This window comes from Jatropha curcas, chromosome 10 (genome assembly GCF_041381405.1).
Source record: "Jatropha curcas cultivar XTBG-Jc1 chromosome 10, XTBG_Jcur_1.0, whole genome shotgun sequence".
NCBI lineage: Eukaryota > Viridiplantae > Streptophyta > Magnoliopsida > Malpighiales > Euphorbiaceae > Jatropha > Jatropha curcas.
In genome coordinates this window covers 8916794-8942193 of record NC_143160.1, presented here as the reverse complement: position 1 = coordinate 8942193, position 25400 = coordinate 8916794, and the positions used below count along the sequence as shown (strand labels likewise).

The 25400-nt window shown below is 30.2% G+C and overlaps 2 protein-coding genes across 2 annotated transcripts; one reads left to right on the top strand and one right to left on the bottom strand.

The window, feature by feature from the left end:
* The first annotated feature begins 7622 nt into the window (after positions 1 to 7622).
* Positions 7623 to 8857, top strand: LOC105642053 (C2H2 and C2HC zinc fingers superfamily protein). Its single transcript, XM_012226733.4, has one exon. The coding sequence runs from the start codon at positions 7989 to 7991 to the stop codon at positions 8748 to 8750; it is 762 nt and encodes a 253-aa protein (XP_012082123.1). The 5' UTR covers positions 7623 to 7988; the 3' UTR covers positions 8751 to 8857.
* An 8983-nt stretch (positions 8858 to 17840) lies between these two features.
* On the bottom strand, positions 17841 to 23406 carry LOC105642052 (cysteine--tRNA ligase 2, cytoplasmic). Its single transcript, XM_012226732.4, has 9 exons — positions 23069 to 23406; positions 22689 to 22752; positions 21993 to 22154; positions 20462 to 20632; positions 20092 to 20373; positions 19813 to 19938; positions 18735 to 18968; positions 18497 to 18613; positions 17841 to 18399 (listed from the first exon to the last, which is right to left on the bottom strand). The coding sequence occupies exons 1-9, from the start codon at positions 23236 to 23238 to the stop codon at positions 18127 to 18129; spliced, it is 1599 nt and encodes a 532-aa protein (XP_012082122.1). The 5' UTR covers positions 23239 to 23406; the 3' UTR covers positions 17841 to 18126.
* Positions 23407 to 25400: the final 1994 nt, after the last annotated feature.

Here is a 25400-nt window from a genome sequence, read left to right as displayed (position 1 = left end):
CATCTACTTGGATTTTTCCAACAGACAAATTCTTCCAGAATAAAGGGTTATTTATCATTAAAATTCATGTAATTAAACAAATGCTTGAGCCCTTATTCTAAGACCAAGTCCCACATGCAACTATCCATCTATATATATATATATATATATATATATATATATATATATATATAGTCCTTGTTAAGGGTAGATGCCCAGTCCTATCCTATCTTTTAAGCAGGTCTCTATTTATTTTTTTCTGAAAGAAATAGAGGAGTACATAATTTTTCTTGCTTCCTCCATGCAAGACCAAAGTATATTTAGAATACATCAAAGATATACAATGGCTAAATAATGTGAGCAAAGGAATTTTTCTTGTATGTGCTCATTTGTCAAGTGGACAAAGGAGATAATAGGCTGCCAATGACTAGCAACTAAGTCGCAAGAAACCGTCTAACCCTAATGTTACTTCTGTTCCATAATATTTATCACATTTAAGAAAATAGTCTGTTTCAAAATACTTATTTACCTTTTGAAAGAGTAATATATATTTTTTTGCCGTGTTTATCTTTTGTATATGATAAATAATTATTACTTCAATTTAATGGTTTTCTCAGAGAATTAGTATTAAATTAAGGATAATACAGTGAATTTACTCAATAATTTATTGTAGCTTAAATAAATTTAATAATTTTTTAAAAAATATAAAATTTCAATTGTGATAAATATTACAAAACAGATATAATAATATATAAGAGAAATTGAAATAGTAGAATCCCATGATTCCAAGAGGAATTTAAAATATATTTTTTCCCATAGTAAAATTTGTCATGTCATGTGCACATGTCCCCCTAATACATTCCTGTGGGTTATATGTTATGTGGTGTGTTGTATAGCCGTCTAAGTGTCTCACTTTATTAGCAACCAAAGCACATTAATTTTGTCTCATTAATTGACCAAAGTTCCCTATGTCCAAAACCCATTTAAGTCACGGACCTATAGTTAGTGTAGATTTTTTTTATTTTTTATTTTTTGTTTGTTTTAGAAGAAAAACCAAAAAAAAAAAAGAAAAAAAGAAAAGAAAAAGCTTGATGGAGTTCATAGCAATCATTTACTTTTAAAAGAAAAAAAAATAATTAAACGTAGCCATAGTAGACTGTAATCTAGGCTTAACATCATGTGTATATAATATAATGATTAATTAATTGATTTTATTAAAAGTAAAAAAAGAGGAAAGAGTCACCTCACATGACTTAAAGCTAACTCCACTCAACGTCCCTCTAATTCAATATTAATTATAATTAAGAAAAAATTAATAAGTAATTAGAGAAGTAGGTAGTATGAGTTGGAGTACATGGAAGGAGCTTATTGAGTCACACCCACAGTGTTTGGATTGTTAAAAAAAAGCTTTGAACATATCCATAAAAGGGATTTCCAATTTGAAAACTAAGTCTCATTGGGGCTATCTTTTTGGATCCTTCCAAAAGTAATGGTTGCAAAAAGAAACAAAAGATGATTAGAAAGTTAATGGAGTTTGTAGTATGATAGGATCATGTCTCTTAAAGAAAAAAAATTTTTTTTTCTTTTAATTATAGATTTTGATTGGTTAATTTTCCTTGATAAGCACAACTTGGTGGGCCATATTTGGGATTTGGGTGATCTTAAATGATAATATTGGTATCACTTCAATCAACAACAAAGTAAAACATGATTAAGCCTCCTAAAAGTGTTTTTATATTACAATGTTGGAAACCCATTAGAAAAAAAAAATTATTTTAAAATTTTAAAATTTTAAAATAAATTTCATAACCATTTTTAAGAGGACAGTTGTTCATGAAGTGAGGAAACAAGATTGTGGAAGTAGGATTGGATAATTCTTTTTTTTTCTCCCACCCTAACCCTAACCCTAACCTAAGTCCTAAGAGCAAGAGCTCCATAAAAAAATTCTTCATGGAGAAGTGGGGTCCAAGTAATGTCCCCCCTCACTCATGTGGCTCCATTTAGTGAATGGGTCCTACCAAAGTTTTTTGTTCAAATATAGTGATAGATAGACCAGTTACATTACATGAAGCTTCACATGTATCTCTCCTCCATTAGTGGAGAAATCCTTGTGCCTATGTCCACCCACCCTCTAACAAGTTATACCTCTCTCACTGGATCCTTGTATGTATTTATCTTCCATTGTTTTTTAAGGGACATACCTAAATGTACTTAATAGTAATAGCCTTTTGTCACGTTGGCTTTTTCTCCCTTTTCCTTTTATTATACCAAGGTTCATGGAACCTTCAACTTCTGGGATAGGAGGAGTAATTCTACTACTTGTAAATTTTTTATTATAAAAGAGATATATTGATTATCATGATTGATCATTATTTCAAAATTTTGTAATTAACTTCAATAATTATTATTACATTAAAACAATGAATTAAATGTCTCAAATAATTAATTTCCAAAGTATAAACACTGTAAAAAAAATTTAAGTTCTTGACTTTTATATTAAAAGACAGTTACTCAATTATTGTAACTCTACGGTTGACTTGATATAGAAATATTTTCTTTAATTTAACCATGTTATATAATTCAATTATTTTCTTTTAACTCACAATATTTTTTTTTTTATTTTTACCATCCAGTATATGAATCCTATTAATCCGGCTAATCCAAATTTGTGCCCAATAAATCCATAAAAAAAGCCAAATGCTCATTCTTGAATATTTAAAAATATTTCGAGTTTGAACTTGAAATCTTTAATTAAGGATAAGAGATCCCTTGCATTCCATATTTCGTGTACAAAAAGTTAATTTATAATATTTAATAAATAAAAAAAACTTTAATTTGAACCTGAAAGTCCGGTAGTCTTTCTGACTTATGATTAGGGTTTAGTGATGGGAGACAATTCAAAGATGAAGTGAAGCCAGGGATTCGGGTAGTACAAGCTTTGATTTAGTTACTTGGACGTAACTGGTCCCAAACAACCATGTTTATATATATATATATATATATAAGTAAAGTCTTTAACCTTAGTGAGCAGCATGACTAGACAATACTCACATATTTAGTTGAGATGAGAAGGTCACTTCACTGCTATTTCCTTCTGAGTGAGACCAACTCCTTCAGCTCCATGGTGGCCCCACCTCTCTCTCTCTCTCAACCTTCCAAAGTGCAAATTGCAAAACCAAAACAAAAAGACCTAAAGTAAAAGATCATTGGATCCAACATAATAAAGCAAAAGGGTTGGTTAGGTTTTAGTAATGAACAAATTTTCTAAACTAATGGAGATCCTAATCTAAGTCCTAAATCTACGTGCATCATTATTTCAAGCATCTTGCAATTTTTTTTTTTTTTTTTTTAAATTAAGAACCCCATGTTAGGGAGGTGGCTTAAAAAATATAATATGAACCCCACTTGTAAAATGATTCATGATCATAACTCATCACTCATGGTCATCACAACCATCCCATCTAATACCTACGTACTCTACACAATAAAATTATATATATACCACCAAATTTTTGTGTTTATATAAAAAATAAAGAATTTAATTCTACGTATCCAATTATATGGTTGTGAATATAATTAAATTTTGTCAAAAAAATGTAGAAATTTCAAATGAATTTTCACAAATTTAATTGATCTAAAATTTTATGATAAAAGTCTTCGCGTGTATATATATATATATATATATAGCAATGTTATTATTACTATTATTATATTTGTCATTTGGATTAATTAAAAGTTATTGGCACCTGGTTATGTTGTAATGATGATTAATTATCAAATCCAACGGTCGAAAAAAGCATAAGCTTTCAAGTAATAAAGGATATTGTTGATAAGGTTTTTCTTATATGGGAAAATTTGACTTAAGTGAAAGAAAGCCTTTGAATAGAACACACATAAGAAAGAAAGAAAGAAAGTTAAGACATGGTGGGTCCATGCTTTGTATCTTCAGCTATATATGTATACCTTTTCAATAATAAATAATAATAAACTAATAACAAAAGATACAAACATACATAATTAATATTATTATTAATTGAGCCTTCTTAAATGGACTCACTACCAATCAGAGCTTCATGTCATTTAGAAATAAAAACAATGTTTGTAAATTTTATTTTATGATATTTTCATATTGGAATGAAATGATATTCAAATAAATTATTAAATAATAAAAATAATATTTTTAAATGTAGTAGAATCAATTTAGACTCACTCAGAATATTTCTAATTATAAATTAATAATATTAAAATTCATTAGGTTCCCTAAATTGTTTTAATTAATACTTTCATCACTTTATTTTTTAGAAATTACTATAATATCTCTAACTTTTACTTCTTTCTCGAGATCGCATCATTCCATCTAAAATTTTCATTTTAATTAAAACATACTAATTATTTCTCAAAAATAAAGAGACAGAAATATTAATTATAACATAATTTAGAAAAATTGATATATTTTCCTCTACTTTAAATGATTACATATAAAAGGGTGATTTTAAATCTTTTTCTTCTCAATTTAAGGTGAATAACTCCTTTTCAGATGGCAGAACTGAATAGCAAAATGGAAGCAAATATTAAAAATATCATAATTATTTTTCTAAAGGAGAAAAATAAAAATATTCATTATGATGTATTTTAAAGTTCTGAATATACTTTATAATAATAATAATAATCCATAAATATAATATATAGGAAGCAAGTCATCTCTCTCCTTTTATGTAGTTAGTAAGATTCGGAGAGATCTCTAAAAAAGAAAGAAAGAATATATAATATAGATTTCAACGTCAATCACGCAAACATCCTAAACAATTTTTCATCTACACGTAATGGTAGGCCCTTTCTCATAGTTGTAAACACCTGAACCTGATCAACATTTTTTTCATACTCTTTCAAACAAGTTAACACACAGCTAGGGGTGAGCGCATGATTAATCAAATCAAATTAATTTGATTTTGTTTTACATTAAAAATTAAATCGGTATAATTTCATTATTTCAAATTAAATTAATTATTTTAAATTTAAAAATAAATTCGGTTAGTTATACGTAATAACTAAACAAAAAAAACTTGTTCTATATATCCCAATAGTTGGATTATCGATTAGAAACCGGTCGGGGGCATGCAAGACTGTAATGAGCAGAAACCGGTTGAATAAAAAAACTGATAACTAACTGATTTTGTTCGGTTGGATTTTTCAAGTGTTCTATTTAGATAAGTAAATTTTAATTTTTGGATTTATTTCAGTTTTCAATTTATAAAATCAAAAAGATAAAAAAAATTAAAATCAAATTGAATTAAGCCTAAACATGATCTTAGAATTAAAAGATCAAATTAAACCTAACCGAACTAGTTCAATACAATTTGATTCAATTATGTAAATAATCTATTTTGTTCAGTTCAAATTTAAAAAAATCAAAATATTATTTTTTATTTTAATAAGTCCAATTAGATTTTGGCTGAACTAACAGTTTGCATATCTCTAAGCGTATAATGTTGACTTTACAAGTTAAATACCGACAAAAAAGTATTCCTCACTGTAAATATAAAAATAAATATAATTAAACTAAAATTTATTGGTTTTTAATTGTCGGCCTATTTTATGTTTTTTTTTGTTTATAATTTATTAATTTATAATTTATTTTTTTGAAAATTTATTTTATTAAATAGTAGTAATAATAAGCAAATTGTATCATGTGAAACATACGTATCTATTGTAGATACGGGAGATAAATCCGATGGAGACAAGAGGGGCCATCAGAGGGAAGTGGTTAATGTGGGACTTAACGGTGTTAGATCATAAATGCAGTTGAGAGCTTATGTTTATGTTTTGCATGCATGCTTCCCTCTTTTGACTTTTTTTATGATTAAAACACCGGTAGTTAGTTGTCCAGTTGAGCTGCTCGTGTCGGCTCTTCAGGTTCAGAGGCTAAAACTGGAAATTAATCCATTAAATGTTTATAGGGCAACAACCAAAAGTTAGTAACACTATTTCTGTCTCTCCTAGTTACAACAATCATGATACTGTTTTTCTAGTAATTATTAAAATATTAATTTTAAAAATTCTCACATGCCAGAGCAAGCGGATAGGCAAGGTGATAATATATCGTGAATTTAAAATACAAGCAAGATTACGGACACACGCATAGTAAAAATCTCTTACTTTTCATATTAGTAAAAATATCATCCAGATCATATCTGTTTGGCAATTTAATAGAAATGTTCCTATCAACACAAAAGGAAAAATTATTAAATTAGAAATTTCAGTATATATAACATTAAACTTGAATATTAACTTAGGTTAGATTAGATTAGCATCTAGAAGACCTTGATAGAAATAATATAATGTAGTATAATTTTGGTACAATTAAAATTAAAAAAAAATGCTTGTCAGAAGGCTTTACTTGTGTATTTTTGGATTAAATGATTGTATTGTAGTAACGTGTCCTGCAGCCATACCTTAAACAAATGGAATTTTCTGTACAGTCCAAACAATAAGGAAATAAAAATAATAACAATAATATAATAATTTTGTTAGTGAAACAGAAATAGAGAGAAATGCGTAATGTGAGGCTTGGGCAATTCTTTAGCAGTCGAGTCAGCAAGCACAGACATGGGCTTCACGGCGTTTCATTGGGGCTCGTTCCACTTCATTCATTTTCCGTTTCAACCTCAATGATATAGTTTAATAAAAGAAACAAATAATAATCAATTATAATATAATGTACAAAATTAATTAATTAATTAATTAATAATTAAAATTAAAATATCAATGTTATGGACAAAGGCTGGCATGAGCATTATAGTAGTAAGGTACGTGTCACGTACAAAGTGGTTAGGAGCTTGTATTTGTATTTTTGTACATCAAAAGTCTCTTTTTAGTTGATGAAACTAATTTGTCAAGTTCTAATTGGCTATCTTGGCATTACTTTTCATCATCATCACTACTGAAGTGAAAGCAAGTGGCCCATATAATTAATCAAAAGTGTTTAACTTAATTGGTTTAGTGCTTGGTACAAAATAATCAATGTGGTCTTTGTTCTATGGTGCATGTGGTCTAGTTATATTGTAAGTCTTTGCCCTTGTTGGAGAAAAGAAAGGTAAAGTCTTTAGTTGATGGGTTTTGGGGGAGAAAATTATGCACATATACACAAGTAAGAGATGGTCAACAAATGGATTCTCATTGTACTAATTTTTTGATTTATTTAAAAGTTTAATGAGCAGAAATAATATTATAGACTACACAACAGGAAACAGTTCTCCCTTGTAATCACCAAATTGGTGAAGTACTTGCAGAGAGAATTCGAACTTGAGACCTCAAACCCCTCACTTAAATGAAAAGACCAATCAAAACACACTTGATTGTCAACTTTTAGACTGATTTTTGGTCTATATACTTTAAAGAAAACGAAGAACAAGGAAGAAGGAGAAGCTCAATATTCAAGTGTATTATGTTACCATGGTCATCACATGCATCACATTCTTAATCTCCTATTGGCTAACCTAATAAACAAAGGACAAGACTATAAACTATAAACTATACATACCCTATATCATATATCCATTCAAAATTACTATATTAATTAATACAATCATGAAGCAATAGAAAGTCTTTTGTTTTCTTTTATTTATAATTCTAATATGCAAAGTGAAGGGAAGGAGAGAACTAAAAAGAACAAAATAAGTAATAAGCAAAGACAAGTTCAATCCCTTTGGGTCCCCGAGTGTTCTTGGGTCGTGTTCCCAAATACCATCACACACACACTTTCTTTTCTTTCTTTCTACTCCTTGGGATGTCCGCAACCATCTCTCTCTCTCTCTCTCTCCCCCTCTCTCTCTCTCTCTACTGTATCCCATTTTTTTGAAACTTTTGTTATTTATCCTGTATATATACCCCACTCATGCAACATCTTCCATTACACCCTTATTTCATTTGCCACATCTCTATCTGTTTCTCTATTTCTCTTTCTCTCTCTTTCTCTAAAGAAAGCAACTTCATCTTAGCCTATATCTAAAATGGAAGAGCTAGATTATCAAACAAAACCAACCTCTACCACCACACGCTTAAAACTATTTGGTTTTAGTGTTTCAGAAGATGAAGAACTTACCGCTGACTCAATCAAGACTTGTTCTTCTAATTCTCCAGATACAACAGTAGCTGTTTCTTCTGCTTCTGCTGCTAATTCTTCAGGTGATAGTAGAAAGTACGAGTGTCAATACTGTTGCAGAGAATTCGCAAATTCACAAGCACTTGGTGGGCATCAAAACGCACATAAGAAAGAAAGACAGCAACTCAAACGAGCTCAAATGCAAGCAACTCGAAACGCTGCTGCAGCTGCAGTTTCTTTCGGTAGAAATCCTATGATCTCCGCCTTTGCTCCGCCGCCTCATCTTTTAGCTCCGACTGGTCCGGTTGTCGTCCCGGCGGCAGCGCCTTCTTGGGTTTACTTGCCGAGGCCGGCAGCTCCTTTTGTCTCCCATGGATGTGTATTTCCTAGTGTAGGTGGCGGTGGTGGTGTCGGTGTCGGCTGCGGTGTTAGTGGTGGCGGTGGTGGGGGTAGTGGGTTTAGTGGGAGAGGCGTAGTTGGGTTGCCATATAGTGGCGGGGTAGGGGATATCAGTTTTTCTGGGCTGCCACAAGTACAGAGCAGGCCGCATAGTGGGCGGGTAGATGGAACGACGTCGTTGAGTAGGTTTTCGAAAGGGGATGGTGGCCCTACTTTTGATGAAGCATTGGGCTTGGACTTACATCTTAGTCTTGCTCCAGCTGGGCCTTGAGTTGACTTGGGATTTTTTTTCTTTTTTCAAGTCGGATCTTCTGTACATTATTTCACATTTTATTTATTTATTTATTTTCCTTTGGAAGTGTTTATTTATTTCACTCACTCGGGATTTTTAGAATTGACTATTTCTCCCTTTTTCTAACTAAATTTAATTAATTATATGTACATATTATCAGGTAAGTTAATCTTAATTAAGGAGGTTTTTGATTCAATTTTAAGAGATGATTTTTGTTTTCCTTTTTAATTTATGATGAACGGAGAGATTAAGTATTATAGAAGCAGGCACATTCTTTTTTCTTTTTCTTTTTTCTTTTATTTGTGTTTATTAATCAAATACTCATTAAAATTCGAACTCATAGTTGTACAATTCTAAAAATGTTATTTTAAATAAGATAATTTCTCTTGTTCGTATAAAGATTACTTTTATACTTTTGAATTTTTACGGCAGGACTTTTAAATGTTGAAATTTGCTAATGATGTTTGGCCTAACCTTTATATATAGTATTTAACAATTAAAAAAATAAATAAAATGCATTTTAAAAAAAATTGAGAAGTTGTATATTCCCTATAAGAACGAATTTACAGTGTTGTATGAAATATATTTCCTCCGTCCCTTAATTTTTATCCTACTTTTCTTTTTCATCCGTATCAAATTGTTGTCATTTTTCCTTTTTCAGGGTGAACACATTTGAATTTTATTATTTTACTCTTATTTAATATGCTTTTTTGTTAAATATAATACATGGATCATTTAATCTTTATATTATTAATATAAGATTATATTAGGAAAAAAATAAATCAAAAATTATAGTTTAACTATATTAATTAAATTTTTTCAATCTAATTAAATCAGAACAAAATTATGGAACAAAGCAAGTAATTTTTAGTGGCTACCAAATGAAGACATAGTTTTGCCTCTAATTGTTATGTGAAATACTATTTAAAAAATTACTAATATTTTATTATTATTATTATTATTATTATTATATACATATTCATTTCCATTATGACTTTGTTCTTAATTTCATTTCTATTTCTATAATATAAAAAGTACTAGTATTTATTTATTTATGTAGGTGGGAGTGGAGGTTTGTACTTGTTTGCATGAGCTTCAATTATTTCTTTTTTAAGAGGAGAAGGTGGGCATTTCTTTGAAATAATAATATATAAAAGGTGGTATTATAAATGGGGGTCCAAAAATATCCATTGATAGTTATGTATTTTCTAATATAATTTATTAGTAATTGCTGAAATTCTTGTAGTATTATACATTAGAAGAAATTAAGTCCTGACTTTCTTCCACTCAATGAAGCTTCCCATAATGTATGGCTTAATGTTTTCCCTAATGGCATTAAATTAGAATTCCAACAAATGACCAATTGACTTCTACTATATTTGTGTATGAACAAGATAAGAAAAAAGAAACACGACATCATTTTATTTCCTAGTAGAAAGAATCAGAAGAAAACATTGAAAAAAATAATAATAATAAATACGACATCATTTCATTCTAATTTTTATTTCGTAATGTGTGGAAGGTAAGACATATATGATTGCAGAAACTCCAACTAACCCTTTGATAGTTTGTTGGTTGGCTTTCGAGTCAACTTACTGTCTACACTCAGAGTGGGACCAATCACATGCATACCAATCAATCTCTTACTTAACTTGATTGGGAAATTACTCATTTTTCTCTAGTTTGATTTTGGACTTATTATTAGGTGTGACTATTCAATTGATTATATTAAATTAAATCGAATTAGTTCTGTTTTGAATTGTAGTAATTAAATTTCAAATCGAGTAGTATAATAATCTATCTAAATTAAATTAAATAGAATTTGTTTTTATTTAACTGAGGATTAAAACATTAACCATGTTTGCATATTAAGGTATAGTCTAATGGTGAGTGCAATTACGACCTGACTATAGATTTAAGTTCGAATTCTCTTCCTCAATTCGATAAGTTTAAAGATTTAAGTATGCATTTTACCAAAAAATAACATCCTCCATTAAATATCATATGTTGCAATTAAGTTACTTATGTTTCTAGTGAGGTTTTTATCATTATTATTTTTTTAACCACTTCCCTTTACTTGTTTGCATATATATATATATATATATATATATATATATATATATATATATACCTTCTTTTTCCAATATAACTTGTAACACTTAAAACTTGTTGGGTTCATTTTGAAATTGAAATTAAAAAAAAAAAAAAGAAATGAATCTTTAAATGTAAAACTCAAACCTTTCACCACTTAGAATTTTAGAATTGTAATTTTAGTTAGTATCTATTAGATGGATTGCTAATCAAAAGATGAATCACCCATAATTAATTAAATATATACAAATAATTACTTGTTAGCAATGTGGATCTTTACAAATCAACAACTAGAATCTTGTGGGTAAAATTAAATCTTACGTGTAACCACTAAAACAACAAGACAATGCAACTCAAATTTAATACCCATAATTTTAGGGCTTCAGTCAACAAAAGGCACCTGCCATTGTCTCATTGTTCTTCTATAAACCCTATCACAAGGTCGGTGCTTTAGGGTATTATTTGTGTATTATATATAGGAGGGTAATTTTGTGAAGAAGTTTATAAAATTGGACTTCAAGGGAAACTATTGATGCGAATCTTAGATTGCTCAAGTGGCAATTTGAATATAAAGATGTTCAAAAAAGGGAGTATTAGATTAGAGATTGGTTGCTTTTTTGTGGTTTAATTGTTGGCTTGAAATTTTGATGCTAATAGCTATGATGGTGTTGGTGTGCAATGTTTAATCATTTAATATTTGAAAGCTTATGCACTTAATTCACAAGTTTTGTCTCTCTTTTTTTAAATATAAAATATTAGGATTTCATTTATCATTTCAAATCAATATAAATAGCGGAACGAGAAGAGCACCCTTCTCTTGAATATCAGACATATAATAAAATTGTCATAACTAAAATAATATAGTAGAGCTCGTTGATCTAATAAAAAAAGTCTTAATAAAAAATTGAAAAGTAAACATAAAAAAACTGATAGACTTTTAAAGTGATTGGCTAGACAAACTTTCTGAATTTTATATACATGCTTGATTATTCATAAACTAGATATTTATGACGAACATAATATTTAAAACTAATAAATTCAATGGAGGAACATAACGCACTACCATGTTCCAAAATACAAGATCATTATATATTTAATAAATTCTTCACAAATTGAACGTTTGTCTGAATAAAAGACAACAAAATACAAAAAAATAAACCAAATACTTCATATAAAATGGAAAGATCACAAATTGTACCCAAAATGGAGATAGTCCACAAGAAAATACTAGAAAAATAAACAAAAACATGAACTAAATTGATTTGTGCTAAACATACATAGATCTAGAATTTATTTGATAAATTTTATTTTTAATAACAAATTAAAATTAGATACGTGTTTTGCTATATTGAAATACATTACATATTGGAATACAAATTTTAATAACAAATTTATCAATAGTTAAAAATTAAAATTAAAATTTTGAAGCAATTAACTAAAATATTAATTTTAAGGGAATTATCTACAATATAATTAAATATATAAAACCCTAATGTCATAACCAATGAAAATATTGCTTTAAATTCAATAATCACTGCTGTAAAAAATTAAAAATTCTTATTGGATATTGAGGAAGAACCAAGCAAAATTATTCAAAACAAACCCCACAACTTTGTCTATATTATAGAAGCATAACTAACTAAGAAAAACAAACTTGACAACTTTGTTGGTACTATAGCTTGGATTGGACACCCAATAATTTATTTTGCTTCATCAATGCCTTTGAAGAAGATGTTGACTTGCACTTTCAATTAATTAACCAACAAAATGATAAATCTCTCAATTTTGAAAGACTTGGTCACTAGTGGAAATCACCTTCCAATGAGCCTTAATTAGCCCATGTGTTACCATATATTGCACCTAATCAAGTTTTGATTGCTTTGTCACCATCATCCAATCAAAATATTTACATTCTCTAGTTTAACAAGTTTGCAAACTTTTTTTTTATTGGAACAAGTTTGCAAACTTAATTCCATTCAAATATGAGTGGGTGGCTAGTTACTAATTGATAAATTAATAAGGACCATCAATTTTGACATTTGTCTTTATATATATTATTTTGAAAAAGAAATTATTCTACTTAAATAATCAAATTTGAAGGATACTATTAATTAGTTTTGTTATACTTAGAAAAAAGGATATGGAATATGTAAAATAAAATTCATCTTGATTTGATTTCTTTATTTCACATTGTCTATGTGAAAATTTCAAATTTTTTTTTTTTATAACCAACTAGTTCATTTAGCTTTAGCATTTAGGTTTTAAGATTGAATTTAAACTCTTTTTGAGTTTCTAATATCAGAATTCATTCTTTCTTCATTTTCTTATGAGTCATGTCAAGACTGATTACTAAACATTCTTTTAAAAACTTTAAAACAATTGAATATATGATAAAGCAATATAAATGGTGTTTTTTTTTCTTTTTTTGAAGTTCCATAACACTAAGTTGATGCTAACTCATCACACTATTAAGCAGAACCATAATAAATTGGACCACATATGCTGATATGAAAATGGGTATTTTTTATTAGGACTAGCTTTGCCTTATCCCTTCCAATTTATTGCTGAATTAGGGTGTGGTCAATTCATATTTCCACAAGTGATATGAAGATTGGTTATGCAAAGTGCAACCATTGCTTTTCCCAAAAGATGACTTCAAAAACTAAAGTGCACAACCAAAATTAACTCGTATATCTCTTTACTTTGCCACCTTATCTTTAGTTTGATTTTTGGGTGTATGATGTTTATCTGTTAATCACACTATAGATATATCCAAATTTCATATGTTTTTTTGATTTGATTTATGAAGTATAATGAACTTGTGAGTGCTGTATTCAATCAATTCCTTTGTTTTCTGAATCACTCGATTATGGCGCCAAAATGCGGCAACATGCCATGCATAAACGCTAGACCCTCCTCTCCCATCATAGCCTCAATTCAATTTTATTGGCTCAATTGATAACAACATGCACACAACTCATGGGCATTGAATTTGGTTGGAGGACAAATCGGTTGCCAACCATTTGATTGTGGCAAAGAGAGCATTCAATGACCTAAATTCCCTCCAAAATCAATTCCTTTTCCCTCTCGTTTATCCATCCAAAATCACCAAAGATTATATTTATCAATTCAAGTGTAACGATCTTGGATCACCGTTAGCCAAACTGCAATGCTCTGATTTTACTTTTCCATATTATTCCAGTCTAGCTTTTTCCAAGAAGAGACTTTATGAGGACTTGTAATATAGCTCAAGTATGGACCTTTTTGTTTTAATGAATCCATTGTAGAAGGCCAAGGCTGCAGTTTTCTGTAGAAATTAGGTAAGGATATTGTCAGAAATCAATAGTATATTAATAATCCAGTGATCAAAATCTTGTCTCACTATATACATGAAAATTGAGAAACATAATATTCCGATTCCTTCATTTCAATTATTTTTTGAAAAATAGAAGCATATAATGAATGTTTTTTTAACAAAAAGTACATTTGAGTCTTTTTTTTTTTTTTTTTTTTTTTTATAACCAGAAAGTTTAATCTACCTCGAAAATCAAATTTATGTATTTTTTTTTTTATTTTCAGGAGGTTTAATCCCCTTGAGCCATACAGCGTACAAATTTTTTACTTTTCCAATAAAGTGCGCTTTTTAAAATCGCTATCCACTTCAATTAAAATCTTATTGATAATATTTAATTTTTTCTTTAATACAAAGAAACGTGTCTTTTCAAATTATCTTTTGCATACCAAAATAAATAACATATTAATAAATTATTTTATCATAAATACTTCCTTTATCCACTTTATTTGTGATTTAAGGTTTTTAAATGATAATTAATGAAATAATTAAATTATTTAAATCATAACAAAATACTTTTCAAGTTGATTGAATTACCTCAATCTTTAGCAATTCTATCTCTTCCTCTCTTCTTATCGAATTTTTTATTATCTCCACACTTTTTTGGATATGAGACTGATTTTATTTTGAAAGTTCGTATAAGCTCTCTATATAATTTTTTTTTTTCCATAGATCGAACCCTTAGGACCTTACAGAGGTCTTCTATTAAATTCAAGTGTATCTTACATCTTAAATCAGTCCTTATAGATAATTTTCTCTTGATTCCTAAAAGAAAAAAAAATTTATTGGCCAATCAAGTTAATGTTAGAAATTATTCCTAAATAAGTTACAATTTACCAAATTTCATATGCATCCTTCTTAATATAAGTAGTTGAAAGGTCCCTACAACAAGCATTAGCTAATTATTTTCCCCTTTCATTTAAACATTTGACAATGAGCTTTCAACGTGAAAATAAATATGATAGGTAAACTGCAAAAAGGACCCCACATTTTCCAATGGTCCATGCCAAAAGAAAACAAGTCCATGCCCTACCTTAATACTCTTTCTGTTATGGTAGGTTTCACCTGACCATTTTGTAGCTTCATTTTCTTGAAATTGATTGATCAGAAACCATTATGGGATGCATCTAAGAGATTAAAGTGCAGGCCATCAATGGCTTTGCCTCTTTAAATGGTCCAATGTAGTACTACTCATTTGTCAAACATTTCTTTCTAACACATGGGGACTACTCACTTCTCCAACTACCATTCACTTACCATTCACATTCTACCATTTCATTTACTTGGATTAATAATATTTTCTGTCAATTTTCAACCAAATAATAGACCGTAAAAAGATTAAAATAAGTTTCATGACCACTGATTTTTTGGGTACTATATAAAGATTACACTGAAAGTTACCTAAAGATTCGTAATAACCCTTTTTCTACAATTGGAACCAGAAAAGTCCAAGTTAAAAAGTGAAAGATGTGACAAAAAGACATAACTTAAAGCAGCAACCAAAATTTGAGAAAATCCCTAGAAGGGAAGCCATTTTCTACTGGCAACATTTGATAGCTAGTGGGACCTAATTGTGAGGGCTTTGATTTGAACTTGCTTTGGAAATTTCTTGCCATCTTAGGGTTAAAGTGAAAAATGACTTACAGCTTCTACTTTATATTTGTAGTTTGTTCTTTAATTCAAAAAGAAATGATGTAAGTTTGCATCATTATTGCATGCTAATATGATAGCAATTTGAAGATTACTAGTTAACCCTATTTTGAACTTTTAGTTGGATTATATTGACTTTTTTTAATGACTTTTATTTTATCTCAAGGAGATCAAATGAAATTAGATTTTATGAAAAGCTATTTTCATGATTTGGGTTTAGATTGTCTACCAAAATAATTATATTATATACCAATAATTTAATATAATATAAATCATTCAATTGAATCAAGTTTTGAAATATTCAAAAAAAAAAAAAAGTAATTATATCGTATAATTTCAAGTTTCTTCATAGACTAAGCTCAATATAGCGTACTAAGTATTCCTTTACACATCAAAGTCCAACTTCTTCCAAATTAAGGTTTATCTTTGAATAAAGGAAGCCAGCTGATAGGTGAACATTTACCCATTTAGATGCTTTGACAACCCCCTAAAGCACGAAACTAGTAATCAAACTCCCTTGATGTTCACATGCAGTTATCTAGGTTATATATTAACATAAAGAAAATGCAATTTTATGCCAAGAAAAGATAAAAAAGTTAATCAAGCATAACTTGATCTTTTTAAATTTTCTGGAGCGAAATAATTCATATTTATTCTTTCATCTATTAATAAAATTAGCTAATCAAGTGTCATTTAACTGGTCTTTTCATATAATAGAAATAGCAGTGAAGTCAAACTTTTTTTTTAAAAAAAGGAAGCATATCATTGGTGGAGTTAAATCATATTTTGTGCAAGTATTTGATGCGAGAATTATATACTTTCTTTTTTTTTTTATTTGTAATAAGAGAAATTCTCAAACCAGTTTATATTAATTATCATGATTTACATTTTTATGTCAAAAAAATCAATGAAAGTTTGTGAGCAAATTTTGACTAGAATAAAATGAAAAAAGAAAGGGTAACCCTGTAATAAATTGGTTAGGCTGTCTTTTTCTTGCACAGAAATGAAATGGCAATAGGACCAGACATGATGCTTTGGAAGTAACTTAATATGCTGGGAAAAGGAATGGAAATAATAGATAGGATATATAAATTGAACAAGAAAATAAAACATTTTACCATATATATTGCTATGCTCCTACTAGATTTGATTTGACCATATGTATCTTTTCTGAGCCATGTTTCCATCACTATTAAGACACTTCATAGAACATCTATATATGCAAATTAGCAAAGATCCTTTTACGAGGGCAACCCTACGTTTTCTCCTTTTAAAGAAAATTAATGTACTCTTTGCTTCGTCATTGGCTAGGACAACTTTAGCAGAGGAAACAAGCACCATTTTTTACCGATTAAACTTTTTTAATGGTCCTGGTCCTGTTCCTTGTTATAGAGAGAGAGAGAGAGAGAGAGGGAAAATAAATCCTATTAATGAAATTCTGGGGAGCCCTAAGCTTTTAAATTTAAGTTTCGTCTAATTGAGTCCAAGTCCAACCATTAGGCCCAAGTACAATGATAAGAGTTCCCGTCATATTTGGACTGCAGAGCTTATATATATATATATATATATATATGCGCTTAATTGCTAATCTCCACAAAAGAGATACAACAAGCATGGTAACCCACAGATTTTTATTTTATTTTATTTTTTGAGCATGGAGAAGAGAGATTTGAACCTAAATTTATTGAGAGATTCTATATGCACTAACCATTAAGGTATATCTTAATTTGTCACGGTAACCCATAAAACCACAGGAAAATCACCGAGTTTCGAATGAGTACACCTTTGAAATTTTGGCTCATAGGCTCCGACACATAAAGGGTCCAAAATCGATATGGATAGCTCCTATAGATCGACAAAACCCAAGCCAGAGTATCCGTTAAGTTTGCAAAGCCCCTTGTGCAGAGATATTGAAGCCTAAGAGTTTTCTGCTATAAAAATTGAATGCCAAGCAACATATAAGGTGAAATAAACCATTACTGGGCAACAATCCAGGTCACTACCCATTAAACCGTGCGAGATAACAAAAAGGTTACAAACATTCCTGTATCGTATCACAAAAATTTTATGAGGAGTTCAATGGTGTTGTCACAAGGCCATAAAAAGTGAAAGCTCTTGAATGATACAACGTAAGGTGTAAATTCAGAACGTAAATTAACCTTTTAACTTTTGGTTTTAGTGGGATAAAAACTGTAAAAGCTATCATTTTTCGCAATTGAGGTTTCGCTACAACTGAGGCTGGGGCCTGAAAAAGGCTGTCCATCAACTAGATACAGCTGCTGGCGGTGGGTTTTGCACTTCCCCAACAGATGGTGCGTCCTGTTCTGGTTCAACAGGAGCACATGGTCTCCAAACGGTTTCCTTGCCCACATCCATAAGTGCAATGCCTTTTGCTGTCAATTCAGCCCTGATCTGATCACTTCTTGAAAAATCCTTGTTTTTCCTTGCTGTTGTTCTTTCCTCAATAAGAGCTGCCACGTCTTGCACCGTTAGTTCAGCCCTCTTCAATGCCTTTTCTTTTAGTTGCTGCAAAACCTGTCCAATGGAAAATAAATTCTTGTTTGGTATATTCCAACCAAGAAAAATAAAATCACTAGCTTAAAATCATCTTTAAAAAATTTGGAAACCTTACATCAGTGTAAGAGCAAGGAGGAAGCAGTCCCACAACCTTCAGAACTAACTTAACTTCTTTCTCTATTTCAGTAATGGATTTAACCAATGAAGATTGTTGTTGCTTTTGTTGTTTCTTCTGCAAAAGCCAAGAACATAGGACTTTGTCGTTCCTCATACAAACATGGGCAGAAATACACACAGAGAAGCATAGCGAGATTCACAAGACATGTTAAAATGGACAGGAACAAAACTCATACCTTTAGCATGCTCAAAGAACTGTTTATGAACTTCAGTGCATCTTGGAAAGCACCAGTCAACAAATGAGACGTGCTTAAATCATCTGACATTTTAGTCTCAAACTCATCATGTAGTTTGCTGATGCATTTTTGGGCATCAGCAGTAATTCCAACCACTTTGCCATTCCGCCCCACACCCTCTTTAAGGCTTCCATCTTCAAACAATGACAAGGCTTCCTCACAATCATGCAACGTCTACAATCAATATTGGGTTAATAATCTCCTAGGGATATGAATCTTAATTTTGTTGAAATGTGGGTAGGTGAGTTTGTATGGAGTGGATCAGTTTATGTGCAAGCATTACCCTCCATTTCAATATGCATTTGTATCTATATCAGTAGAACTAAAGCATGGTAGCATAGAACATTATGAATGTAGCATACCAAGTGAGCAAAACAAAGCAATCCACTACATAATTGATGAAATTTTACTATAGCTTATCATTGGCATAATGCAAATTTATATAACAAATACAAACAGGAAAAAAAACCATTTTCTCTATGTGATGGCCAAGACCCAAAGGTAAAACTACTTAAAATTTGCTCGGCATCTTTTGCATCAATTGCCGTTCAAAAAGTATTATCTTGAATATGTAGATTACAAGCCATTGAAATTTGTATTTACGTAAATTTGAAATAATTTGGATACAAAAACTCCAAAAAGGAAAAAAAAGTTTAGTTTTAACTGCTCTCTACATCTAAGCAAAACTTTTCAAAACTCAAATTTGAACCTAAATATCTAACAGGCTCCAACAATGACAACTGCTTATCCAGCTAGGCAAGACATCCAACAAGAAAGACGAATCTTATTTGTTCAGGCTTAATTTCACAGCTCAAGGAGATAACAACTGTAAGTCAAATAAGTTCCAAGAGGAAAAGTAAGCTTATAAATCCATCCCGTTTATGTACACATCCATACAAATCTTTGATGTAATTACAAGTTATCAGAACCTCAAAGAGGTGCTATGCATTGATCGGCTTGGCTAAAAGCTGAACAAACTTCAATTGAAAACGATAAAGAACAAGAATAAGCTTTAAACCTGATAAATGTAAAAGAGTGCATCAGATGCATTTTCCAGCTGCAGTACAGTGTAATTCAGAGGAGAGCGGTAATGTGCACTCATCAAAAAGTGTCTCAAAGCAAGTGGATGGTACCGGTCAGTAACCTGAAAGGATTGGATAGATTACTTTCATGGCATGTATTCGTGGGGGCTAAATTATCTTTTTAGACAATTAAAAAAAAATTCAGGAAAAGATAACTAGGAAATAAAAAATGAAAAAGAATAACAAGAAGAAGACCAACTGGATCCCAAGTTTACCTGACGGATTGTGAAAAAGTTGCCCAAGGACTTTGACATTTTCTCATTGTTATTGGTGACATGCCCATTATGCATCCAATAACTTATATTGCACTCTTGACATGCAGCAACACTCTGTGTAAGCTCATTTTCATGATGTGGAAAAGTCAAATCGCTTCCACCACCATGGATGTCAAACTTAAAGGTCAGATAGTGAGCACTCATTGCACTGCACTCTATGTGCCATCCCGGTCTTCCAGGACCCCATGGGCTCTCCCAACTTGGCTCACCAGGCTTTGCAGCCTACAATAATTAATGAATATCTCATATGGAATCATGTCCACAAAACTACAAAATTTGGATGGCGCAAGTAACTTTTTGACAAGTTTACCTTCCATAATGCAAAGTCAGCAGGATTACGTTTTCTTGTGTCAACAGCAACACGCTCACCAGCTCTAGTATTTTCAAGTTTCTGCCCAGACAGCTGACCATAGTTTGGGAATCTATCAACAGCAAAGAACACATCCCCTTCGACAACATAAGCAAAGCCATTCTTTATTATCTGCAGAAAGCAATGCCATTCGTTTTAACTTCAAAGAAAACAAACCTGCCCAATGAAAAACTAGAACATGAGAACAACAACTGAAGAAAAAAAATATGAAACAGGTCTTTCCTTTTCTTATTTCAGTAGTGTTGTGGTGAGGTGGTGCAGCTCAGTAAAATTTCAGCAATAGCAACAAAGTAAAATTTTCTTTCTACACTTAAGTACAAGATATAAGATGGACTTTGAAACAAAAAAGAAATAAACATTCAAGCTTGTATCAATCACAAAATATAATAACTAATCAAAGTGCAAAACAAATTACATTTTGTCATTTAATAGTCACCAAACTAGAAAATTCAAGTCTGGTCTCCCTATCAAACTGAGCTAGTTCTACACATAGTTGTCCAATCGAGATTTAAATCAAAAATCAGAATCCTTATATTCTGAATTGAGAATCAAGAATTGAACCATAAGATTTGATAAATCAATTAAAAATTATTAATTTTATCAAAAGATACTAAAAATTCAATTGCATATCGTAAAATAAAAGAGAATTTAATGACTTATGTTGTGTTAGACCCTTATGGTAATTACAGAGAGTGTAGTAATAAAATTTGTGTTAATTAGTTTGGGATTAATTGTAAACATTTTGTGGTCTTGTGATGTGACAGTTATTGAATTATTGTACAAATAGTCCACTTATGCAATATATTAGTAATTTCTTAATTAATATTATCTGTTCATTTTCTTTCTCTCTTTAATTTTCTATGTCTCTCACTCTCTTCGTATCTCGTTTCTCTCTCTTCATACCTGTTCTCTCTTCTTTTTTCTTCTTTCTCTGCTATTTCCTACTTATTTCTCAGTAAACAAACACAGGTCAGGCATTGCATGAAGTGCTTTAGTCCCATCTTTTTTTTTTTTTTTTCCAATTTGTTTCCTAATCGTGTGAATCTACCGATTCCTTGCAATTCCTATAATTCACCTAACATTCCATTAATTTGCCTATGATTCATGTGCAATTCCAATTCACCACAAGATTCATAATGTTGGGCATAAGAATTGACTCGAACTGAACAATTCAAATTTCAAAACGCATGATTCTAATAACACTGCTTCTACAGCTCCTCATAGCCACTACATTTATTGCAAGGGACCAAATAGGTCACTCACTACACAACACGATACCCAAGATATTTAGTTATAAATTACCATTAGGAATTGGACAGATAATAAAGGCAATTGCTTTCACAAAAACTCAAAATAGTTTTAGGAACAGTTTAAGGTTTATATATTTCTTAGCCTTGTTAATTAACATCAAAATACATAAGCATCTCTTCCACTGAGACTACATATTCAAATTGTAAAACAGAGAATAAACCTGTGTGATCATGTCCTTAATCTGTTCCATATGATCAGTCACACGAGGCTGATGTGTAGGCCAGAGGCACTGCAGACTGTCCATGTCAACAAGATATTCCTCGCAAAATCTGCTGCTTAAAGATAATGGATCCTCACCAAGATCATTCGCTCGCCGAATTATCTTGGAAAAAAAAAAAAAAAGACATCATCCAATTGAGAAATTCATACATGTCTCATCCTACAAATATATATATATATATATATATATATAGAGAGAGAGAGAGAGAGAGAGAGAAGGAGGTGCAAAATTTAGGATTGGAATGAAGCTCTAAAAGCCAATTGCATATTGTTGGAGATTATATCAACTTTTGTTGAAGTCCAAAAGACCAAAGACTAAAATGATGACTAATTCATGTTGGGTTCTTTTTCTAACCACATCTAGAGAAACCTTACAGAAGAAAATTAGAAGTCTTACACATTTCCAAGGCTATGTACTTCATGTGCATGATTGATAAGTCTTAGCTTGTGCGTAAAGGAAGATTACCACTTCTATAAACTAAGGTGTTCGAAAATAATAACCTTGCTATCAATACAACATGAATAACAGATTTAACACAATGATATTCAGCTAATAAAATAAAGGGAAAGAGTACAGAAATTATTTTAACAGATACAACTAAAATCACACATCACAATATACCAATCAAATTCTCACCTTGTCATCAATATCAGTAAAATTTCGAACATAAGTAACTTCATAACCCAAGTGTTGCAGATATCTGCAGAATTTCAGTTCATGAAATCAATGGCATCAAAGGCATTAATTTTCAAATATTTTTAAACTTAAGATATCAAAAAAAATTTATCGATACCTACATAGATAGACACACATATATAACAAACAAAACATCTGATTGTAAATAAATGAGTTATGATGTGGAGCTTACTGGAAAATAATCAATTAACATTTCCAGTTTGTTTTAATATTGTAACAAACCATACCCTTCAATAACTGTGAGTCCAATCACAGAGGAAAAATTAAATAAGCAAAAAAAATATACACACAATTGAACTGTGTATGTTTTTGTTCTATACCTGAAAAGGATATCGAAGACAACAGCGGCGCGTGCATGACCGATATGGCTAAAATCGTAGGCGGTGACACCACAGACGTACATACCGACCTTGCCAGGGACTCTAGGCTTAAATTCTTCCACATTTTTAGTCATTGTGTTGTATACTTTAAAATTAACCTTCTTCTCCATTTCAATCGATAAACCAATCTGTCTATTTCTTTCGCTCTTTCGATTGGTCAATCGATTGAAATTCTTTGAAACTGAAAACCCTAACCTGAAAGAGAAGCTGTAACGCGAGCAGTAAAAGGAAAATGATGAAAAATGGTTGCGTGCTCGTCGGTGTATAATATTCGTCTGTACTAGTACCAAGCTTCTTCCATCTCGAAGAGACGGCCCAAGCATAGGTTTTATTATTTTCGAACTTGTAATTTTCAGGCCTATTTGGGCCACGCAATTGGGCTGGGAAGCCTACCAAGACGTTTCTGATGTGTGTCCAATATTGATTGGGCGAGAGGTTATTTTTTCTAAAATTCATGAAATTATAGTTTGTTCTTCCATTTACTCGAGTAAGAAAGCTAAAATACTCCAATAAAACAAAATTTTGTGCCCTAAAGATGAGACAGTTGAAAAAAAAAAACATCAGACATTTCAGAATTCTATAACGTCTCCAACTTACAGCGCAAGATCCAATGGGAAGTTTTATGGACAAAGAGAATTTAAGCATTCATTGCTTCCACTTTGTCTCATTAATGCATTTCGAAACAGCTTAATGAGCATCGATTACCGCTTTGTATTCTTGTGGTAAATCACAAGGGCTCATTGGTCAATATGGCCGTGCTGCTAGGAAGTACACGCGGTGTAATAATCAAACCTTAGTCTAGGAAGTTATGAAATTTGATTGCTAGGATTTCGTTGGCAAATACTTTTGCTATGTTTGGATGGTTGAAAAATATGGAAGGGAAGAAATTAAGGAAGTAAAAATATGGCGTTTTGATTTTGTGCAGGAGAACCCAACCTAGTTCAGGAACCCATTTTAATAGTATTCTGTTCAAAATCCAAGTTAATTTTGATTTTAGGCTAATAGTATTATAAAGTTTTTAAGTTGGGATACAAGGGAAGACGAAAGTCAGATTAAGGTGATTTTGTAACAAATCGCAAACCTCAAAATTTTTTTATAAATTAAGCTCTACTTTAACTTATTACTTTTTCTTATTACTTTTTCCTCTCCCATCCAAATAAAGTATCAGCTAAATCCAAACCAGATTCAAAATATACAATAACCTCCACTTATTTCTAAAAACCAAGGTTGCGTTTACTTGCATAAACCATTTTTCTATTTTCTATTTTCTGTTTTTTAATAAAATAGTTTGCTTAGAAAATAAAAACTAGAAAAAAGAAAATGAAAAATGCATTGACTTGATAATAATAATAAATTATATTTTAATTTAATTTCACAAACATTATTCATAACTTTCATAATTAAAATAAATAAAATATTATAAAATAATTTTAAAATTTTTGTATCTAAAAGTTTTTGAATTTTTACTATTGATTATTTATAATAATAATATCATTTTTTATCATTTTGTAAAATTTTTTAAAAATAAAGAATATAATATATTTGTAATAATAATATTAATTATTTATTAAAGCATACTATAAAATTTTATTTCACTTAAATATTTTTACTTTTTCTAATGAAAATATTTTATAGAAAAAATTATTTTTGGATATTATAATTTTAATTATGAAAATGTCACTTTAAAAAAAGTGAAAAGCGGTCGGAAAACATGTCATTTATTATAAAGGAAAACTCTGGAAAATAAGCTATTTTCCAAATTTTAGTTAAATTTTAGAAAACTAAAAAAATATTTTATAGTTTTCCAAATAAAAAATTAACTGATTTGAATACAAAACTCTGTTTTCCAATTTTCTTGAAAAACTATTCCAGTTTTCTACAAATAAATACACCATAATTTACCTCTGGAAAGTGCTTTAAAGAAAAATGTTTGGCAAGAGAAATATTTTTTCCATAATTCATTTTTCATTCTTTGGGTGTAACATTCAAAATTAGTTGTCAATCAGGTGTAATATGATTGATTTTTCTACCTCTTGTAATAGATGTAGGAAGTGAGAGGTCTCGAGTTAGCACAAAGTTATTACCAATTTGGTGAATGTTATTTAAAGAGCAGGGCTGCCCCCTGCTATGTGACCCACAATGTTATTCCGGTTTAAAAATATTAAAATATTTAACTTATAAGATAATACCATACAAATATTTATAATTATAGAAATTTCATATTTTTAAAAATTTATTATTAAATATGAGAAATAAATGCATAATAAATAAT